Source organism: Toxotes jaculatrix, chromosome 18 (genome assembly GCF_017976425.1).
Source record: "Toxotes jaculatrix isolate fToxJac2 chromosome 18, fToxJac2.pri, whole genome shotgun sequence".
NCBI classification, from domain to species: domain Eukaryota; kingdom Metazoa; phylum Chordata; class Actinopteri; family Toxotidae; genus Toxotes; species Toxotes jaculatrix.
In genome coordinates, this window is record NC_054411.1 from 18,246,823 (window position 1) to 18,266,356 (window position 19,534).

At 41.8% G+C, this 19,534-nt stretch overlaps 1 protein-coding gene across 2 annotated transcripts in view; it reads left to right on the forward strand.

Moving 5' to 3' along the window:
* The first annotated feature begins 2,400 nt into the window (after nucleotides 1-2,400).
* Nucleotides 2,401-19,534, forward strand: part of nfixb (nuclear factor I/Xb) — a 129,982-nt gene continuing 112,848 nt past the window's right edge. Inside the window, exons 1-2 of one of the 2 annotated variants that reach the window (XM_041062480.1) lie at nucleotides 2,401-3,310; nucleotides 10,622-10,705. In XM_041062480.1, coding sequence (XP_040918414.1) covers nucleotides 3,308-3,310; nucleotides 10,622-10,705 — 87 coding nt within the window. In that variant the 5' untranslated portion in view covers nucleotides 2,401-3,307. Of the gene's footprint in view, nucleotides 3,311-10,621; nucleotides 10,706-14,348; nucleotides 14,681-19,534 lie in introns of those variants that run through there. The other variant, XM_041062482.1, reaches the window with a different exon arrangement.

Below are 19,534 nucleotides of genomic sequence, written 5' to 3' on the forward strand. Positions count from 1 at the left end.
ATAAAACCACTAAGGTAAGAAGCTGAATCAGACACAGTGTAACAAACGACTGCGCTCAGTCAGGCCTTAAGTCGGTTTATGGTGGAGACTTTGCTTCTTCTGCAGGCCGCTCACTTAAAAAGGCCACACACACTCACACACACACACACTAAAACAAGGAGCCTAAATAATTAATCAGTCATGTTTAAAAAGACTGAAATAGGGATTGAGGACTTAAATTTGTTTCCTGATAACTTCAGAATAAAACAAAATTAACAGATTAATAATCTCACACATTCCTGATGCTTTAGCCTTTTTAGCAAGAAATATTTCGGAAAGTTAAAGTCCGAAAATATATTCATTTATCCACAGTCTGTCATGGCCTCATTATTATTATTGATACTATTATTTCTTTTTTATTTTGTACTTGTCTATTTTAAGCTACAAATAAAATGTCTTAGCGCTGAAATAATTTAGAACGTAACTGTGTGTGTATGTGTGTGTGTGTGTGTGTGTGTGTGTGAGAGAGAGAGAGAGAGAGAGAGAGAGAGAGAGAGAATAGTGGCATATTTTTCGGTTCTTAAATTAACTTTAAATGAACTTACAGAAACTGCAGTTATTAAATGTTATAAATTTAAAAATCTAACTATAGTCGATTAAAAGACTGTCACAACTCTGATTTATTTAATTACACAGGGTTTCAAATTAAATCAAATGCACCTGATCGTTGAAGATTATAAGCTTATATATATATATAGTAGTCAAGAAATGCAAAATGGAAAACTTTTAGAAAACAGAAATGTCTGTTGTGCGATTGACAAAATTATTCACCCATTAAAACTTGACATATACATCTGTTTTTAATTAATATGTAGGTTTAAATTTGAAAATATTACCATCTGAATCCGGTGTAGCCTATATTTTTATTCCAGGGTAAATCTAAATAAACATTTCCTTATTCTGAAAACCTGTTTGCCCACAATCTCTTGTGGAAGGAGTTTAAATAACCTTTACATGTTGCGTTCTTGGTGAAGAAAACTGGAAGGAATCAGTGACTTAAATGCTGGTTAAACATTTAGAAATTAAAGCTGCTTCTCTGTCAGTTAGACTTTTTTTTTCCTTTTTTTTTGCTGCATGTCTCTCTTTAAGCAGCAGCTCTGACTTCATGAGCTTTTTATTGGTCTGTTTGTAAAGTGATAAAGTTGCACCAGTACAGACTGAAGTTGGCGGCAGGTGGAATCCATTTTGACAACGCTCATCATTTTATTGAGTGACGTCTCCGGTTGCGCGCTTCCTTAAAAAAAAATGCTTCGTTTCCCGTTATAGGTCATAACAGCACTTTGGTCGTTTACTGAGCATCAGGCCAGTTTCTCTTAAAGGAGTGTCTGATGAAAGTCCACCTGAATATCCGGGGTTAATGTGATATTTGTGGTGGATAAATATTGTGCTCCTGCTCCAGCCAGGACTCATGCACCTGCTCTTTTTGACCTATCTGCCCAAACTGATTGCTTCATGATTCATGACAAAATAAACACAGGTCCACCTAAATGGAACAAAACAGAGAGGTCTGACTGTGGGCTTGTGAATCTGGACTTTTAGGCTTGCACTCCAGTATTTAGTACCGAGGGATGTGCATAAATAAGGGGAAATATGGCAAATAGGTCTAATAAATCTTTAAATGAGGGTTAGAAATATGAATCACTCTTGAAACTTCTGACTTTGTTCCAGCCACAGACATGACATTATATAGGTCTCTCCAATAATTTGGATTTTATGAGAATTACATCTGCCCTGGGTAGTAGAGCTTTAAACCACCTAGGCTCAGTTTAACCTGTTTTTATACCTTTAAACTGAAGTGTCTTACTCAGAGGAATTTAAGCATCTAAGTTTAGCATTAACAAAGTGAGGTAGGTGATGATAATGTCATTAAATTGGGGGGGAAATGTGCTTTGAATTAATATATAAAAAAATAAATTCAGTTTTATAAGAAATATATATTTAAATACAGTGTTTGTTCAGACTGTGTGTTGTTCACCGGCTGGAGGTCATATTTTAGCCGACCAGCTTTTGAACTGACCCCACGGGTCCATGCGTGCCTCTCTGCTTACATGTCACACGCATAGAAAATATCGGGGTTTTATCATAACCTTCCACCACCACCACTGCCTCCCCCACCGCTCCCTAACCTCCAGCTCTCTCCCGCCCTCTCTGTCGGCCCCGAGCTGCCCCTACACTGTTGCCGGTGAGAGCTATTAATCCCCTGCGTCCATGGTTTACTCTGAGCCCGTATTTAATTCCTCTAAACCCCCAGCTGCCGCCCTGGTTACTCACTGAACACGACAGACTGTGAACCGCTCTGGTTATTAATAATTCACCAGCCCTCCGCTCCGCTTCTCCGGCCGCGGCCACAGGACACCGCACGTCCTCGCTGGTGCGTGCATGCAGCCACGCTGTGTCACTTCTAGCATTTGTTTACTTGATTTTGTCTCACACGGGGAGACGTGCAATTTCGCCTCCTTGTTCTTGTGTTTTAGCCTATACACAGTCCCGGCTGGCATTGCTCACCAAAATCCCGCTATAGTCTCACCAACTCTGATTGTCTCTCGTGTTGCGACATCCGCGCTGCCACATGGTGAGTTTTGTTTCAGACGCCGCTCTCTCCGCGACTTTGTCCGGACGCTGAGGAACAGGTGGAGGGAGGACCGAGGAGGAACTCCGCTTTTTCATATCAGGACAGCCGGAGCATGCACAAGGGAAAGCGCGCGGCGGCGGCGTCCCCTCTGCAGGAGCAACAGCTGATTTGGTGAGCGCGTAAGCAGAGAGTGCAGGCTACTTACTGTCGGTGCACAGCCAGACTCCTGCTCTGTCACTCGGGCTCAGACGGTGACTGTGTCGGTGGCAGCAGAGCGCGGCGACTCAGTGGACATTACGGTACCGGGACAGACTGGAAAGAGAGAGAGAGAGGGAGAGAGAGCAGCGCGCACTGACAGGAGAGCTCAGCCTTGACACCGACGGTTTTTATGGAAATATCACGAGTTGAAAGCGAACATAAACACTTTGCATGAAGACGTCGGGAAGCAGACGAATTGGATTATACGGCTCTGTCCACTTTTGCCTCGACTGAGAAGAGTTGACCAGAAATTTAAAAAAAAAATGTTTACCGGGCATCAGGCCGTGTATTAGGGCTCTTTTGCTTCCGGTATAAGGCCCAGCTGAACAAGAAACCGAGCAGTTTTCTCTCTCCCACACACTTTTTTTTTTTGGAAGCCGAACTTTTGAGAGTGGAAAATGGGTCTTTGAGAGTGTTGGCACATTTCCCTACACCACAATGGTACGTGCTATGTAAACCAATAATTTTCTCATTTATGCAGTCAGCTTTCAGATTCATTGTAGTTGTTCATAGATTTAATGACATACAGAAAGAAATTTAAAGTAAAGTTTAGTGGACTGGGTTTACTCACTTATAATTCTTGTGTGTGTGTGTGTGTGTGTGTGTGTGTGTGTGTGTGTGTGTGTGTGTGTGTGTGTGTGTGTGTTAGTTATTTACTTGTAGCTAATGGGTAACAGTCACTAAAGAGTTTGCCAAGTCCCTCCACCTACCTGTATATGTTTACTGTCACAGTTACACTCATTATGGTATTAAGGTTATTTTTAAATAGGGGGAGTTTGCCTTACTGAAATTCTAAATGTAATGTGTAATGTTAAATGATGTTGCTGTTGGGAAAAAACATTTCTCCACTTTATCCACGTTTAGCAATTTATCCACATGGAGGACATGCCTCCTCTCATTGCAGTGGTCTCTGATGTGGGGCTGTCGATGGACTATTTATAGCCACATACATATATGATACCTGTTATCGCATACAGTGTAAGCAGCTAATAAAGAGGCATCACAGAGAGCCCCCCCGAAACCGAATCCCACCTAAAGGCAAAGTTTAACATACTTTGGAAACTTGGCTATAAGAGGATGGGACCTCTTCTTTGCGCCAACATTCAGTTTTGTGCCTATTTGATTTGTGCGTAATTACGCACAGCGGTTCAGACCAATTCCTTCATTACGCAGGTGATTTATTTGAGCAATTCGGGGAAATCCTGTGACATCATAAAGTCCAAGTTTCTGATCACTTTCAGCATTCTTTTAGGATACACCAAGAATATCGTTCTATCCTTATAATTTGAATTGGCTGAGTACTAGAAAATCTATTATTGTTTCCTATATTCATCCCCATCCGCCCTTAACAGGACATTTGTTTACACTGGCAAATGTATTCCCTGTGAGGTTGTGAAAACATGCATTTGAATGCAATCCTTGTAGGTTTCAAAATTAGTAGTAAAAAGTCTGTTTTGTACAGAATTCTGATATAAAGCTCACACATCCTTGACCTTTAGTTAAATTCATTTTTATTATTATTTTTTGGCATGAAATGAGTCAAGTCAGGCATAGTTAGGGGAACCTCCCACATACAACCTTGAAGCTGCTTAGACACCAGGAAGGGAACTTATTTGCACATGAATATGGAAGATTATTAGTATGAATAATTATTTGTTTACGAGCATCCTCGCTGACATGGCAGCTGCCCAAGAAGCTCATCAGTAAAAATGATACAGAATTCAGGACAGGCCTCACATGGGATTATCTCAACTTGTTATTCTCCTACTTATAGCAGCAACTCACCTCTTTTTTTTTCCTTTATAAGGAAAGGCTATATTGTGAATTTGTGCCAAACATTTCAGTTGCATGTTAGTTTACTCAGAATGCACTGGAGGCTGTCAATCAGTGTCAGGATTCAGTTAGCTTCCCCTGAGGCTGTACTCCATTTCACAAACACCAGTTTTTCCTTTAGAGATGATCTATATCTGTGGTGCTGCAGGTTATGGATTTTTCTAAATACATTTGAAAGCAAAAAGGAAATGTGACCCATCATCACGAAACTGTAAACATGAACAGTTTGGTCCAGAAATATAATAAATAAATAGATAAATTAGACCTTTAGAATAAGTAGCATTCCTCCATGGTCAGCGTGTGTGTCGCGTCCAGTATAGATGGCTAAGAAGCAGATGCAGTGATCGTGCAGGGCTGTGTATATGGTTGTGGTAATTGTATCCCACACTGTTTGTGTGTTCCTGTGTGTTTCTGTGTGTGCAGCCTGCCACATGATGATCAGACAAGCGGTTTTCCAGTCTTGTGTGATCTCCCTCTTGGCTGTTGCTGCCAGTGATGTCATCCCTCACTGTATACAGAATATTATGCTATTATGTTTGTCCTGGCCTTGACATTTCCCTGGAAAAATAAATAAGGCTTCAAGCAGGCTATGATAGCTCATGTGGCGTGTAAGCTTTTGCCGTAGTTAAAGATGGAAACTCTGATATACAGTCAACTAGCAAAAATATTAGCGTAGAGAGCTCGAATAGGGTTTGTCAGGTTGATTGGTTTTTAAGCTGTTGTAGCTATTATAGCACGGTTGAGCATAGAGGCTATCGAGGGCGGATCCAGAGGTATACTCGTGTGATGGATTCTGCTTCTACGATGTGACGTCCGTGTTGCACTAAATGAAACAAAAGTTCAAGAAAGACTGTCACTTTTGACTAACAGAGAGTTGTGGACCTGAATTGTTTGCAGAAGTACTTTTTAAAAAAGCCAAGAAAACTGTTGACACAGAAAATCAAGACTTAAAGGGGCATGACAGTGATTTAGTGTCTCATCTATAAAGTTGAGGGACTCACAAGAGACAGATTTAAAAAGAAATAAAAAATAATCGAAGCAGCAGATGCAGAGTTATCCTGGCTTTTTAGTTCTTTTAGTTCTTCGTATGGGTGAAACTCCAGAAACACTAGATCCTACTTTTCCCATAATTCTATTCATCCGCGTCAGTTAATAAGGCAGGTTTTGTGTCAGATATTTCTAGTCTCAAGCTTAACTCAAGGTTGCCCTGATGATATCACTGTGACATCCTCAGGATTATTTTAAAAAGATGTTATACCTCTGTATTCACAGGGTGGGTGGTTCACACCACGACAAGTAAACTGACCTTAATGTGTGTAAAATCAGTGGAGCGCTCCTTTGATTTTTCAGGTTGATAAGTGTAGTATAATGAGTGTTACACACTTAAGGATGTACATGTAGGCCAGCAAAAACACAGAGAAGTATAAAGGTAACTCTGTAGTCCTTTTGTTGTTTAATATGCCAGTGTTCCAGGTCAGTCCTCTCGAGCCCTGGTGCTTTTAGCGTGCAGTCTGTTTTTTCATGCCTTTCAATTAAATCAGTCGCTTTAACAGAGAAAGCTGTTTTTAGAAGTACCTCTTCTTATGGAGCATGTACTCTTGAAAATATAAGGGTGAATTTTAATTCAAAAGTGCTGTGGTGAACTTGTTGCTTCAGAGCATTCAGCGCAGGTGAAAGCAGCAGGGTCAACATTTGCCGCTTGTCTGGCGACTTGTTTATGTGCGAATTAAAAATGTACAAAAATGAAAAGAAAAACATCCTGAGTGAGGTAATCTCCCTCGTTCCCTGTCCAGTTTTAGAGTTTTTCTTTAAACAAGTGACCGTATCTTGAGATGAAACAGACCACTCCAGTGTGAGGATAATTTTGAGTTAAGGCCTCCGGATCAGATCGGATTAGTTTGCTTTGGAAACAACAAAGCACATCACACAACACTGACACATTTCTTTCATTTGTTTTTCGATTCGGGCCTGGATATTTTTTGCAGTGTAAAGGAAGTCTTACTTTGTCTCATCAAGCTCAGGCTGATCACATAACACTCCTAACTCTTCCATCTCATTTCTAACCCTGCCTCAATTACTTTATCAAGACTTAGCCCTCACATTAATTGGTTTCACAAGACACCCCAGACTGCACACCAGCTGTGTAACCGAGTAATTTGAATCGACTTAATTTGGGAAGGTGTTGGTATCTTCTGCCTTCCGAGTTTAATTTGGAAAAAAAAAAAAAAAATCACAACAACAATACATGTATTTTCTCTCTTCGCTCTCCTCTTTAGGGTCTTAATGAGGAATTAGAGCCAATAGCATTATTCATTAAACAGAGCTTGCCAGCTATTTATCACTATAACAATATTAGCATATTTGTTTAAATTTTCAACACTTTTTTAGCATTCGTAACCAGGTTTAGCATTTTTAATAATCTGGCATCGAATGCATCGTACCAAATTGCATGCTGAAAAAGAACCAGTGGCAAGCCCCAGAAACATATAAAAATCCTTTATAAACACACACACACACACGTGCGCGCACACACACACATATGCACACACACTGCTCTAATTACTGCCTCCCCCGCTCCCTGTCTCTTATTCCTCACCTCCTGAGATGCAGGTGTAAAATATCACATTTTTCCAGCATTTCTCCCTGAGGTGGCGCTGGCTTGGACTCGCACAACGTAAATTTCCCCTTTCATATTCCCTCACACATTTTTTTCTACAAACAAGTTCCCCCTCCCATTCCTCCCTCTCTTTGATGTGCTTGCCACATCTGCACAGGTTTGTTAGCTTGTTACCAGGTGAAGAATGAGGATACAATTAAGGCTGAATGAAGTGGGACTGGGTGGGATGTCAGCTATGTTTCGCGGCAGAAGAAAAGTCTCTGATGCTCCAGAAACTGTTGAGCTCATAGAGGCAACGCTGCAAATGATTAGGACGCTGCAGTGGAAGGATCAGAAGGATGTTAAACAGTGATTGTGAGCATACCTGTCTCTCGTGGATTGTTGTGTATCAAGAAGACCCAGGTGGTTTCTGTGAACACGAGAATGAGAAAGACAGGACTGTGGGCCATGCGTATATACTCTGATTAATCAGGTTCCATTACAGACAGCCAACTTGAGCATCCCCATTAAAGCATCTGGCTTATAGTATATTGCTCATATATATATATATATATATATATATTGCTTACTTATAGTATATTTAAGCTTTGTCTTGTCTTGTTTTTGCACTTGTTTTGTATTAATTAATGTTTCTACTCTGACAACATTATTGTCCTGCAAACAGAGTCTGTAAGAGCCTGTAAGAGTCAATCAGAGTGTCAATCACAGGGTTCAACAACCTACAGTGCCGGAAAAATAACTTCACAGTTAAACATTTTGGGAAATATACTAATTTGTACACTTAAACTGTGGCATTGACCATGACCGGCGTTTTATTCTGCTGTTGAACCAAGGCTGTACATTTTTTTTCATCCTCTCTTCCACTTTGTGATTGTTTGCAGACATAAAGACATCGTCTCCTCTTGCTATTGATGAAACCTGACAAGGAACAGTCAACATAGTAGACATCAAATGATTTCTAGGGCTTTTTAAGTGTTAATTACATGAGGCTCTGCCACTGTTTTAGCTCTAGGCCGGGCCATATGGATCGGGCATATGCTGCATGTGTGTGTGTATATAGATATATATTTATTTATATATATACATATACATATATACATATAAACACACATATATATAATTGATACCATGCTCCATAAAAACTGACAGTGAGGAGGGAAAAGGGGCCAGTGCTTCATGGAGCTACATCAAACAATCAGCCTCAAACAAACGATGCCCCTTGTTAAGGGCTGGAGTTACAGAGAGGTAGGAAGATATGGACAGAGAGACGCTTCATCTGTTAACTGACCCATGTTTTTATCTTTTCATTTATTCATTGATTAGTTACCTTGAGCCTGAACTCCATTGTCTGTGCAAGGCGACTCATTTTTCAACTTAAATAAATGACCAAAATCTGTCAGAAAGAGGTAATTAGAACTACCAGTGTGCCTTGTTCTGTGCTACTCTGTGATTACCAACAGAGTAAAATATATCCTTCAGCTGTACCAGGCAGTTTAAGAGCTTATCAGAAAGCCCAGGGAGCTTGACAAGGGCACCATTTAGTGGGACAAATGGTTTCAAATGGTTTTCCTCCTGTGTTTCCCCACATATTAACGATGACAGGCCAGAGGTTGGATGCAGAGGCTTGAGTAGTGTTTCCTCAGTCACTTGGATGACTTGAATTCTAACTTTGTTTAACTGAGTGAACGCTTCATGTGGCCCCGTGCTAAACTTAATGTGAGCGAGTGAGGCTATGCTAAACAAAACCAATGTTAATCTTATGTTAATCAGTCTGCCTGCAAGACCTTTTTTGCCACAGACACCGAGTGAAGTCACACACAGAGATGTCCTTCCTGTGTTACAGTAAAAGGGAAAGGGAAAAGACTCGAGCTGTAACCTCTCATTCTGAAGGATATGAATAGCCTGTGTCTCCAGCCGCAGCTTGGTTAGCCCAAGTCTGGGACTTATTATAGTGCTGTGTGTTTATGCATGTGTCTGCGCATGTATTTGTTCAAGTGCAATCCCGTGTCACCCTGTGCATATGTGTATTCGTGTGCATATGTAAATGCTTAAGAAACCTAATGTCTGTTTGAGTTCCCTAAAAAATAGTTTATCTCACATGCCAGTTTAAATAGTATAACTTTACATTTTGTTGCTGGCTACGAGCAGTGTTTGTTCCTGTTTTGGGTCCCTGTTTGTTTCTGCTTAAGGTATGTTGAGAGATCAGAATGTAAAGTTCTGGAAAATAGGATTATTCCCTCTCTTCTTCTCTATCCAGCAACTAAACTTAAGACTCCTGGTCCCATTGTGAGTTATTTTCATGAACCTAGAAAATTTTAACCCTCGTCTAACAGGTTTAGTTGATTTCCAAATCAGACATTCAAATTTAGCTTGGCAAAAAACAATTTGTACCAGTTTGGACTAAAAAGTAATAGCCACGGGCTAGCTAACCAGGCTGAACTGCCATCCCTGATCCAGATCCTCAGTCTGTGGTTCCCTCCCATCCATGTTGTCTGGCCTGGCTGCCTCAATTGACAGCAGAACTGCAATGGATGCTCATTCAGAGCCCAAGTCTCTGCTGGCGCGTCCCCACAGCATACAAATGAACCGCACTGAATAGAAACAAACACTTAGGATAAATACTTTAGCTTCATCTATCAGTGAATGCGATATAGGGCCTGTAGCGTGGCCAAGAGCCTGTGTTTGTCTGCATGTGGGCAGACGTATGGCCTCTGCATGTGCGAGGCTGTGCCGAATGTGTGCATGTGTAGTATGTGACTGTGCGCGTATGTGAATGATTTGTGCTGAATCAGTGCACGCTGACAGAAAAGTGACCATGCAGGTGAAATAGCAGGGACAGGAAATGCCATTGTGTTGGAGTATTGTGTGTGTGTGTGGGTACGGCAGCTAAACACATTGCTCCCCATTCAAGTGGTGGTGACTGGCAGGGCCGGGCCTCAGGCCTGCACAGCATATGGGCACAGGCAGGCAGCACACACCATCAACTCTGTGTGTGTGTGTGTGTGTGTGTGTGTGTGTGTGTGTGTGTGTGTGTGTGTGTGTGTGTGTGTGTGTGTGTGTGTGTGTGCATAGAATATAAAGATGAAAAAGTTTCTCCAGTAGTTATCTGGTGGTGGGACTTGAGGATGGTTATTAAATAGGTCAGAATGAAAAGCAGAAAGATGAGGAAGATTCTGGTATCAAAAATACTGCTTTTACAGCTTTGCAGCCAGCTTTTTGGTGTGTTTTTAAAATTCCATGAACCTAAAAACAGTGTCAACTTGATGAATAACTGAATAAATGACTGTTGTGTTACATTTCAGGCAACCGAAACCTTTCTGTTGAACGAAGAACCCTCCAGAGGTCCTGGGATGCCTGAATGCTTTGTAGTATCAGATTCATACAGGGTATGCATCTATTATTATTATTATTATTATTATTATTATTATTATTATTATTATTATTATTATTATTATTATTATTATTATTTCATGTGTTGGTACTAAATGTGTTATTTGAGTCATTACTCATTACTATGACTGACAGTCTGTTTTCATGCTCTTGGTAATTGCACCACAATCATAATGTCATTCACAGCTCCCTCTACTCAGCTGCAAACCATTACAATCATTATTTCCACAGGCACATTTAAGAAAAAAAAAAGGGGGGTGGGGGGCTTTGCAACTTCACCGAAGCGCCCTCGCCTCATGGGAGTGAAAATTATTACGATAATGTGCAGCGTGCTTAGTTGTATAAAAAAAAAACGAAAGGAACACAAAGTTAAAGAAAGTGTGCAGCCTCTCTGCAAAAGAAAAAGAGAAATCCACAGAGCGAGCGCAGTGGATTTATAACGATCGTGATATAAAATGGTAATAAAAACAGAGAGGTGGGGTTGGGGGGGATCTGTGGATGACTGAAAATGTGATTGTTAATGAGGTGGGAGCCAGTTTTCTGGGCTACAGTCTTTGTTTCCCAGAGTTAAGACTTACGCCAAGTCTCACGGAGAATCTGGGTTGCTACAGTGTATCGTGTGTCTCGGGGTACAGAAATGAACCATTATGGCTGTAATTGAGTAGCACGGCTGGTAGAGGAGAGTTTTGGAGAGAGGGAGGAGCGTTGGTGGAGCTGTATTGGATTCCGAGGGCAGCGAGTTCAAGAACATCCACAGGAGGGTGTCCACCTCCAGCTTCTCCCCAGGAGGTCTGCTGCTGGGGGCTTAGAGTTGTATGAAGTGCATCACGGCTCCCTTTTTTCTATGTCTTTATTTCTGTGTGTGTGTGTGTGTATGTTCTTGGCTTACATGTCAGGGCTCTTCGGAGAATTGCTGAGGATGACAGCGCAATCTCTCTTCAAAACGCGTATTAAAACTGAATGGAAATGTGAATTTAACACCCTGTTTTGGAAGCGGTACAGTCCCGGAGAGTGTAAGATGATTTTGCAGTGCTGTTGTTTAGTTTCGTGAAGCCCCGACTTTTTTGGCTTGTGACCCCTTTAAGTGATTTTTTATTTCTTTTTGCAACCCGTGGTCTCAGGTTCTGATCTTGTAGTGTGGACGTGAGTTACAGTACGCGCAGTTTTCTTTCTCAGATTGTCTTGTTTTGGAGAATTTTAGAGGCCTGAAGAGGCCAAAGTATCCAGTGAGAAAAGAAAATCTCTCTGATCATCACTCTTAAAGTCAGTTCTGTATCATCATCGTATTTGTTTAAACTAAGCTACAGAGCCAAACATCAGGATCAGTGTCTGGTTCAGTGTCTTGAAACAAGACAGAGGAAGACTGGCTGAAAACACTTGAAAGAAAAGGATTTATATGGGAAAACAGCAGAAATATTCTCCGTTTGTTTTTAAGAGCATAAGGACTCAAGTTACATTCACAAATGTCTTGGTAAGAAGGAGATTTTTACAGTGATCTAATGACCCCTTAAGCAAAGCCCTGCATGTGCACTGTATGTAAACTGTGAGCCGCAAGAACCGACATGTGCTCAACCGAGCAGCACAACCACACTTTTGCATATCTCCCCTGCACTGTGTCCCATCTCCTTTTACACTAAACAGGTGTGGTATTATCACTGGTTGTGGTGTGATACCGTGTGTGTGTGTTCGTTTCAGGCAAATTTGCGGTTATTATCCTTGAACAACCTGTTTCGCAGACCTGAGGATTGTTAGGACAGGGATAAACTGACTCCTCTGATCCTCTGTCAGAGAAAGCCTCCGTTTTTTCACGCAACTGCACAGCTCCGAGCCGATGGGTGAAGTCATCGCGGCGCTGGCCCGCTCTGGAGCAGTGGTAAATATGTATATTCGAAGCGTGTGAAAAAGCAGAGCCGCAGCAGACCCACCAACCGTAGCATATGGCTCTACCATGTGTTACTTAATGAGAGATTTACTCACACAGACCACTAAATGTGTGGCTCATTTAAGGAGCCACGGCAGAGGAGTGTTTGCGTGTGTTGCATGCAAGTCGACTCCATAAAGGAGGGAGGTTTTGATCCCTCTCTAACCGCTCACTATAACCTTTTGCACTTGCAGCGCTTTTAAATGACTCTGCTGCAGAAGTGAGCTGGAAACCAAGAGGATCCCCCCCCTACATGTAGCAGGCAGTGGTTGTGATGTCAGTACACCTGCCTAAAGGGAAACCAATAGGTGTGTGAAGCAGGGTGTGTCTGTGTATGTGTGTGTTTCATCTCATGTGTCTTATTCACAGAAAGGAATGCTGGCGTTCTAACCTCGTGTGGTGGCGAGGACAGGAGGTTACAGTTTTGTGGTGCACATACACCCCTGACCACACACTTTCTCCCTCGCAGCCTGCGTCTCTGGCTCGCGTATCTGGCCGTGTGCAGTAATTGGCCACACAGAGCCCAGATCTCTTTGTTTCGCCTGCAGAGGCTTGCGGTAGAAATGCACATGCAGTAGGCCTCATAAATCTGTGGGACTCCAATGTCAGGCCCAAAATTTCGGCTCCGCTTCTTTACAATGACTTCACTCCCACCCAAATTCCCACTGTACCACACGCAGGACCCGGTCCAAGAAAGTTCATTTTATGACTTTTATGTGATATGTTTATCACTCACTACTGTTTGTGTGTGTGTGTGTGTGTGTGTGTGTGTGTGTGTGTGTGTGTGTGTGTGTGTGTGTGTGTGTGTGTGTGTGTGTGTGTATGTGTGTGTGAGAGAGAGAGAGAGAGAGAGAGAGAGAGAGAGTTTCTGTTTCCTCACACACCCCAATTTAGTACAATTTAGTATTTTGATACTGTTCAGAGTCTGTGATTATATGTCTGTCCTCACTGTTTGCTAGTTTTCTACTTCATAGTGAATGCTGCAGTAACTGTTTGGCTTGGACTCACTTCACTGGTTTTTAAACTACAGTTGTGGGTTCCAGACTGGGTCAAATATGGTTCAGTAAATAAATAGACTTAACTTTACAGCCGTGATGAGATAATGCATTGATTCAAATGCCTGCAAAATGAATTTAAGTGCAGAGCTCTAGCTTTCGGTGCGTGAGAGCTAAAAATCCTCACATCAGGATCTGTAACGGAACATTTTTAAAACAGGGGAAGTTTTCATGCAGCTGAAAACATAACGCTGCTCTGTACCAGGATATATACATTATTATTTTCTCAGTCAGATCAGAGACTTTTCATCCCTCATGAGTGTGTGTCCACGTTGCTGTTCTTCTCAACATAAGCTGCAAAAAAATAAAAAATAAAAATAACAGATTTCAAAATATATGTGAAGCTTATTCCCATTTCCCCCCCTTGCAGCTGTTACAACACTCTGATCTATTCTCATGATGCGTTTACGTGATTCCCTCACGTCAACGTGTAACTAGACATATATTAAACACGCACTGAACGACTCGTCTGTCCCCTGATGATTATTTGCATTTGCACATCATGGATCGGAGGGGTCAGTAAACGCAACTGAGGCATAACATTACCATGTAAACGATGCAGGGAAGCGCGGATGTAGCCTATAGGCTCTGCGTAGCGGCTCAGACAACCAGCGAAGATTCCATCGAGAAAAAAAAAAATAGACTGATCTCATCTAAAAAGTCATAAGTGCTGCCAATAACACCTTAATGACTGTGCATGAAAATATATATTTAAAAAAAGCCGTCTCATCGAAGAATTCGTTACAAAGAGGAGAGCGATAAAAAAAGTCCTTCAAAGAGGAGAGGGGAGGGAGGCAAAGTTTTTTCCCTGAAAGTTTGTGCAAGCTTTCACTTTCTAGGCGGGGTTACTGTAAGCTGCAGCAGCATGGAGTGAGAGAAACAGGACGGCGAGCGATTGCAATGCAGCACTATACCGAGCTTCCATCCAACTTAAATAAGCTCTCCAATTCTCCTTTCTAAAAATAACCATGTACTCCCCGTACTGCTTGACACAGGTAAATTGTCTTCTCTTATTTCATTGTTTGGGTATAGACTGTAGTGGGGGGGTTGGTGGAGGGGGGGACGCCGGTTTTTTTTTTTCCTTTTTTTTGCGCTGCCTCTGTCTTTTATTTTCCATGTGTTGAATTGTTGTGGTAGAGTGTCTTTCTGCTGTCTGACTCAGTGTGAAACTGCACCTCAGCTCTCCGACACTCGTCCCGTCTCGGCGCGCGTTTCTGCCGCACGAAACTTTCTTGTGCGTTTCCATCGCACATGGTTTTGGAGAGAAAATGGCGCTTCTCCCGAAATGTATTTCATATAAAAAAAAAAAAAAAAAGAAAAGAAGAAGAAGAAGAAGGAGGGGAGCCTGTAGGAGGAGGAGAAAGGAGAGCGCAGGGATAGAGAGAATGTGGACTGGAGTTTAATATTACTGCTGTAAAGATTTTTCCAAGTGTCGAGGCTCGCAGGAGGTTTTGACCGGTGAGGGGAGTTGAAGGGGAGCGGGGCGCACACCGCCGCCTTTAGAGCTGCTTTCATGTGGAGCTGAGACCGGGAGAAGCGACAGATTGGAGCGTGTGTGTGTGTGTGTTCTCTCTCTCTCTCTCTCTCTCTCTCTCTCTCTCTCTCCGCGCGCGCGTGTGTGTGTGGGGATAAACTGTGAAGAAGAGTACAGACATTCTGCATGTATCTTCTGAGGTGGTGTTTTTCCGGCGCTCTGCTGCACCAGTTGACAGTTTTTCAAGGTTTTGCTCTTGAAAGCAACACGTGAGCACGTGTAGCTACAGGTTAACTGAAAGGTCAGAGACTAGATCTACATTCATATCTGTGGATCAGTGTGTATCCCTTTACATCTCTATTCAACCTCAGTCTCCTCACCCCCGCCCCCCCCCCCCCCCCCCCCCCCCCCTCACGGACACACTGCAGACAGCAGGGCACACTTACTCTTCATGTTACAGTTAATTAAGACTGACTTTGCTAAATAAATGTCACTGGCTTTTTTCTTTTAATGTGTAAAATAACTTCCTCTAACATCTTGTTGCAGGTAGAACTGCACCTCATTCTAAAGACTCTCATTACTTCACTTTAAACTCTTGTCTTGGCTTTTACCTGCTATTCATACTCAAAAATACAAAGGATTCCTAGTTCATATGGTGTATTGCTCCAAATGTACATCATATTTAACACAGTCTGTTTTTATTGTTCCTTTGTCTGTTCAGACCTTCTAATACACTGTTTTTACTATTAACAGATTCTATTGTGGACATTTCTAACACTAAAACAGCACGGGTGTGAGCTGTAGTAAATGCTTCTTCAAATGTTCATTTTGACGGCTTTAAAATTTTTACTTGCTCTTTCCACATATACTGGCTATTTTTATTTCCTATACTTTATTTATAATTAATCATATTTAGATGACATGTTTGGGGTTTTTTCCCCCCAATAAACCTCCACAATTATCAATAAATAATTGCCTGAAAATACAACTGTCATGACAGTGAGAGAGAGCGACCAGAAAAAAATATGACACGGCGTGCAGAAGCTTTTCAGTGAACTGTTTGCAGTAGGGGTGCATGCAGCTTTATGCACCGCACCACAGCTGTACAAAAGTGTTTGTTTCAGACTGCAGCACCCAACATGCTCAGCTGCCTCCTACCTCCACTGTTAAACTATATCTTTTATGAACCTAAGTGTGTTAAACTGTCATTAGTTCTTTCACCAGCATGTTTTGCAAAGTAAAACCCTAAATTAAAAAAGAAAAGATTTCTAATTTTAAATATTTTTCACTTAAAAAAAAACAAACAAAAAGTAGCAAAGCCTCTTTTTATTATAGGTCTATAAGGCTTTGAAGGTATTTCCTTCATTTAAGCCAACCAGTGGCAATGACCTGCCCATGTTATACAGCTGCTGGAAGTCTTACTCTTATAAAGCAGACTTGTTTATCCCTCATTGGCTTCGTCTGACAGTGGACTGCCAGGGTCCTGTTTGATGTGTAATTCATTCCTGATTTTTACAGAGTTTTCCTCCCATCATATGCCTCTGACAACTCTGCTACCAGAGGCTGAGAGGATGTTCTTCGCTCCTCTCATGGGCACAAGTCGTGTCTGGTTTCCATTTCAAAACATTAGCAGCAAGGATCATAACGTCTGCCTCTCGCTGACACCAGAAAGGGAAAGGAGATTTTATTATTTTCCCTTAATTCTTCATTTTATTGAAGGGACTATTAGAGGCTACTTAGTGTGTTGACTTAAGACTGTGAGGGCCAAACTGACTTAGACAAGGAAAGAAAATAGAAACAGATTGGTCAATTACAATCACAGGCATCAAACTTATTGCATATAGATTAGAACATCCTTAGGCCTTAGACTAAAAATTCCAAACAGGCCTTTAGATGTGATGGCTTTATCTGTAATTGATGAAAATTCTTATGCAGCAGATAATCCCTAAATGAAAAGAGATTTTATTCAGCTACATAAATTTCCCTTAATTAAAACTAATTGGCAACAGAAGCTCATGCAGTGCAATGCAATACACATGTTGCGCATAATGGTAACTTGCAGTGTGTCATTAGTTGGGCAGGAAAACGATGGAAGCGCCTCTGCAGCGAGGAGTTACCTCACGTACTGTATTTTATTTTTTTTTATGGCATTTAAAAAAAAATTTGCAACCATATGTGTGTGCTGTGCAGAGAAGAAACAACTTCCCTCTCCGTGCAAACAGCCCAGTCTCGCTCTCCACACACACCCACACACACCCACACACACACACACACACACATTCAGCATTCCCTTGCAGCTCCGTCTGCAGACGGAAAGGCACATTTTGTTTATTTAATTGCTGTTAATAATTAAAAATTCGAGCTTGGACCTCGGATATGGCAACAATTGTAAACAATCGAATGAATTATTAACTGTGATAAAAGCCATACTGGAGAGAAGCAGCGAGCTGGGATGTGACGGTGCGTAATGGAGGCAAATTACAGAGAGAGCCCTGAAAGGGGTAGAGGAGTGTGTGTGTGAGAGAGAGAGAAAGAAAGAGACTTCTAGTGTGTTAGAAATTAAAATAGTTTTCACACACACACACACACACATATATATATATGTATATATTTCCTGATAAAAATGTCTTTGACATTATTTAAATAATAATACTGTTTGTTGTTTAACTTTTTGGTCCGTTTTTGTTGCTTCTTTCTCCAAACCTTAGATATCCGTTCCATGCAGCCCACAATGACGCAGCACAAATCTACACTTAAAAACAGATATTTTTTTTTCTCCTCTGTTTCATTGCATTTTTCTAAAAATGTGTTCAGTTCTTCATGCAGCTCGTAATGTTGTCATCTCAGACTGTTTTCACTGGTGCGACATGTTAACTTATTCCTTCCCTCTGCCCCCCTCTGCCCGCCTGGACGCTGACCCCTGCTCTCCTCGCCTCTTAACACCCTCTCAACACTAAAGTATTACCCTACTCACCTTCTAAACAATGCCTTAGTGGTAAGTCCTATTTAGTCCCTATTTATTCAGCATTAGGTGTGTGTGTGTTTTCTATATATTCCATCTTCAGAAAATGTCTCTTTTTTGTAGTAGCTCCTGCGGGGCCGCTCACGCTGACCTGCAGCTGGAATTATTGTAGGTTCGTGGTAGGGAAGAGGAAAATCCTTTTCTTTTTTTTTTTGCACACACAATCCATGAAAAGTTGCATTTTTCCCTCAGCATGTTTTTCTGTAGCCTGTTATTGGCAATATGTTCAAACCAGACGACACTTTTTTTTTTTGTCGTTGCAAAGCAGTCCTGCAGCAGCGACCAAACACTGGCTGCAGCTCCGACCACTATCCCTCACAGACATGTGTTTTAATGTGTGTAGAGGAAAACATCAGATCGCAGTTAAATAGGCTGCAGAAGTATCACCTCTTAGCTGTACTTCACAATGGTGACCGACCACCGGCAGCTTATTAACGCTGATATCCCCCTTTTTTCCCCCCTGCAGCCTCTATTCTGAAATGTTCCCCTTTGTATCTTAAATGAAATGAAATTGCATCAGTGCTAACTGTGACTTGCACTGCACTTTTCCCTTCAGGCCTGTAACGCTCCTCTCATGCAGCAGCAAGCTCCTGTTTGTTTTGGTGTGGCCTAATTATCGGACATATGATTTGCGATCACTTTGAACGGCTCTATGACAAGTGTTTTTCATGCTCTCATGGTTTTCTCTAACAGTGAGAGGGTCACCTCTGCTCCGAGGTCACCGTCTCACCGCACATGACTTATGGCTTTGTCCTCCCAGTCTGAAGCTCCAGGGTTTATCAGCGCTATATGTTTCTCCAAGAGGACGTATTATATTTTTCTTACGTCACCGCGCGTTGTTATCACTCCTTATCAGAGAGCAGTGTTTTCAATGAAAATATCAAAGCAGTATTTAGAGAGAGGGGGGAGCATGAGCTAGTTTGTTTTATGTGAAAATCTGATTAAATTCATGTAATCAATATCTGGACTTTGAAGCATTAACTTTGCGTTTACACATATTTGGTGAGGTGGCCCTTATATCCCCTCCCCTCCTACCCTCTGTCTCCGTCTCTTCCCAAGGCCTGGAAAATGAGTTGGAACAGCTGTTCAGAGGATTAAAATCGGATGGACCCGCAGTCTGAATAAACAGAAAATGTTGTATTTTTCAGAATTAAAGGCGCACATGTGCACGTGTGCGTGCACAAGCATGGACATGCAAACATGCCCTAAAAGCTTTGGTGCCATGTCTTCATGCCAATTAGGCCTGTGAGTGGTTGTGGCTTGGATTAGCTGGGGCCGCCAGTTTCCAGGCGACTGTATCTCACCTTTATCTTAAGCCAGTTGCTGCTGTTTCAATTCACGAGCAAGCAACAC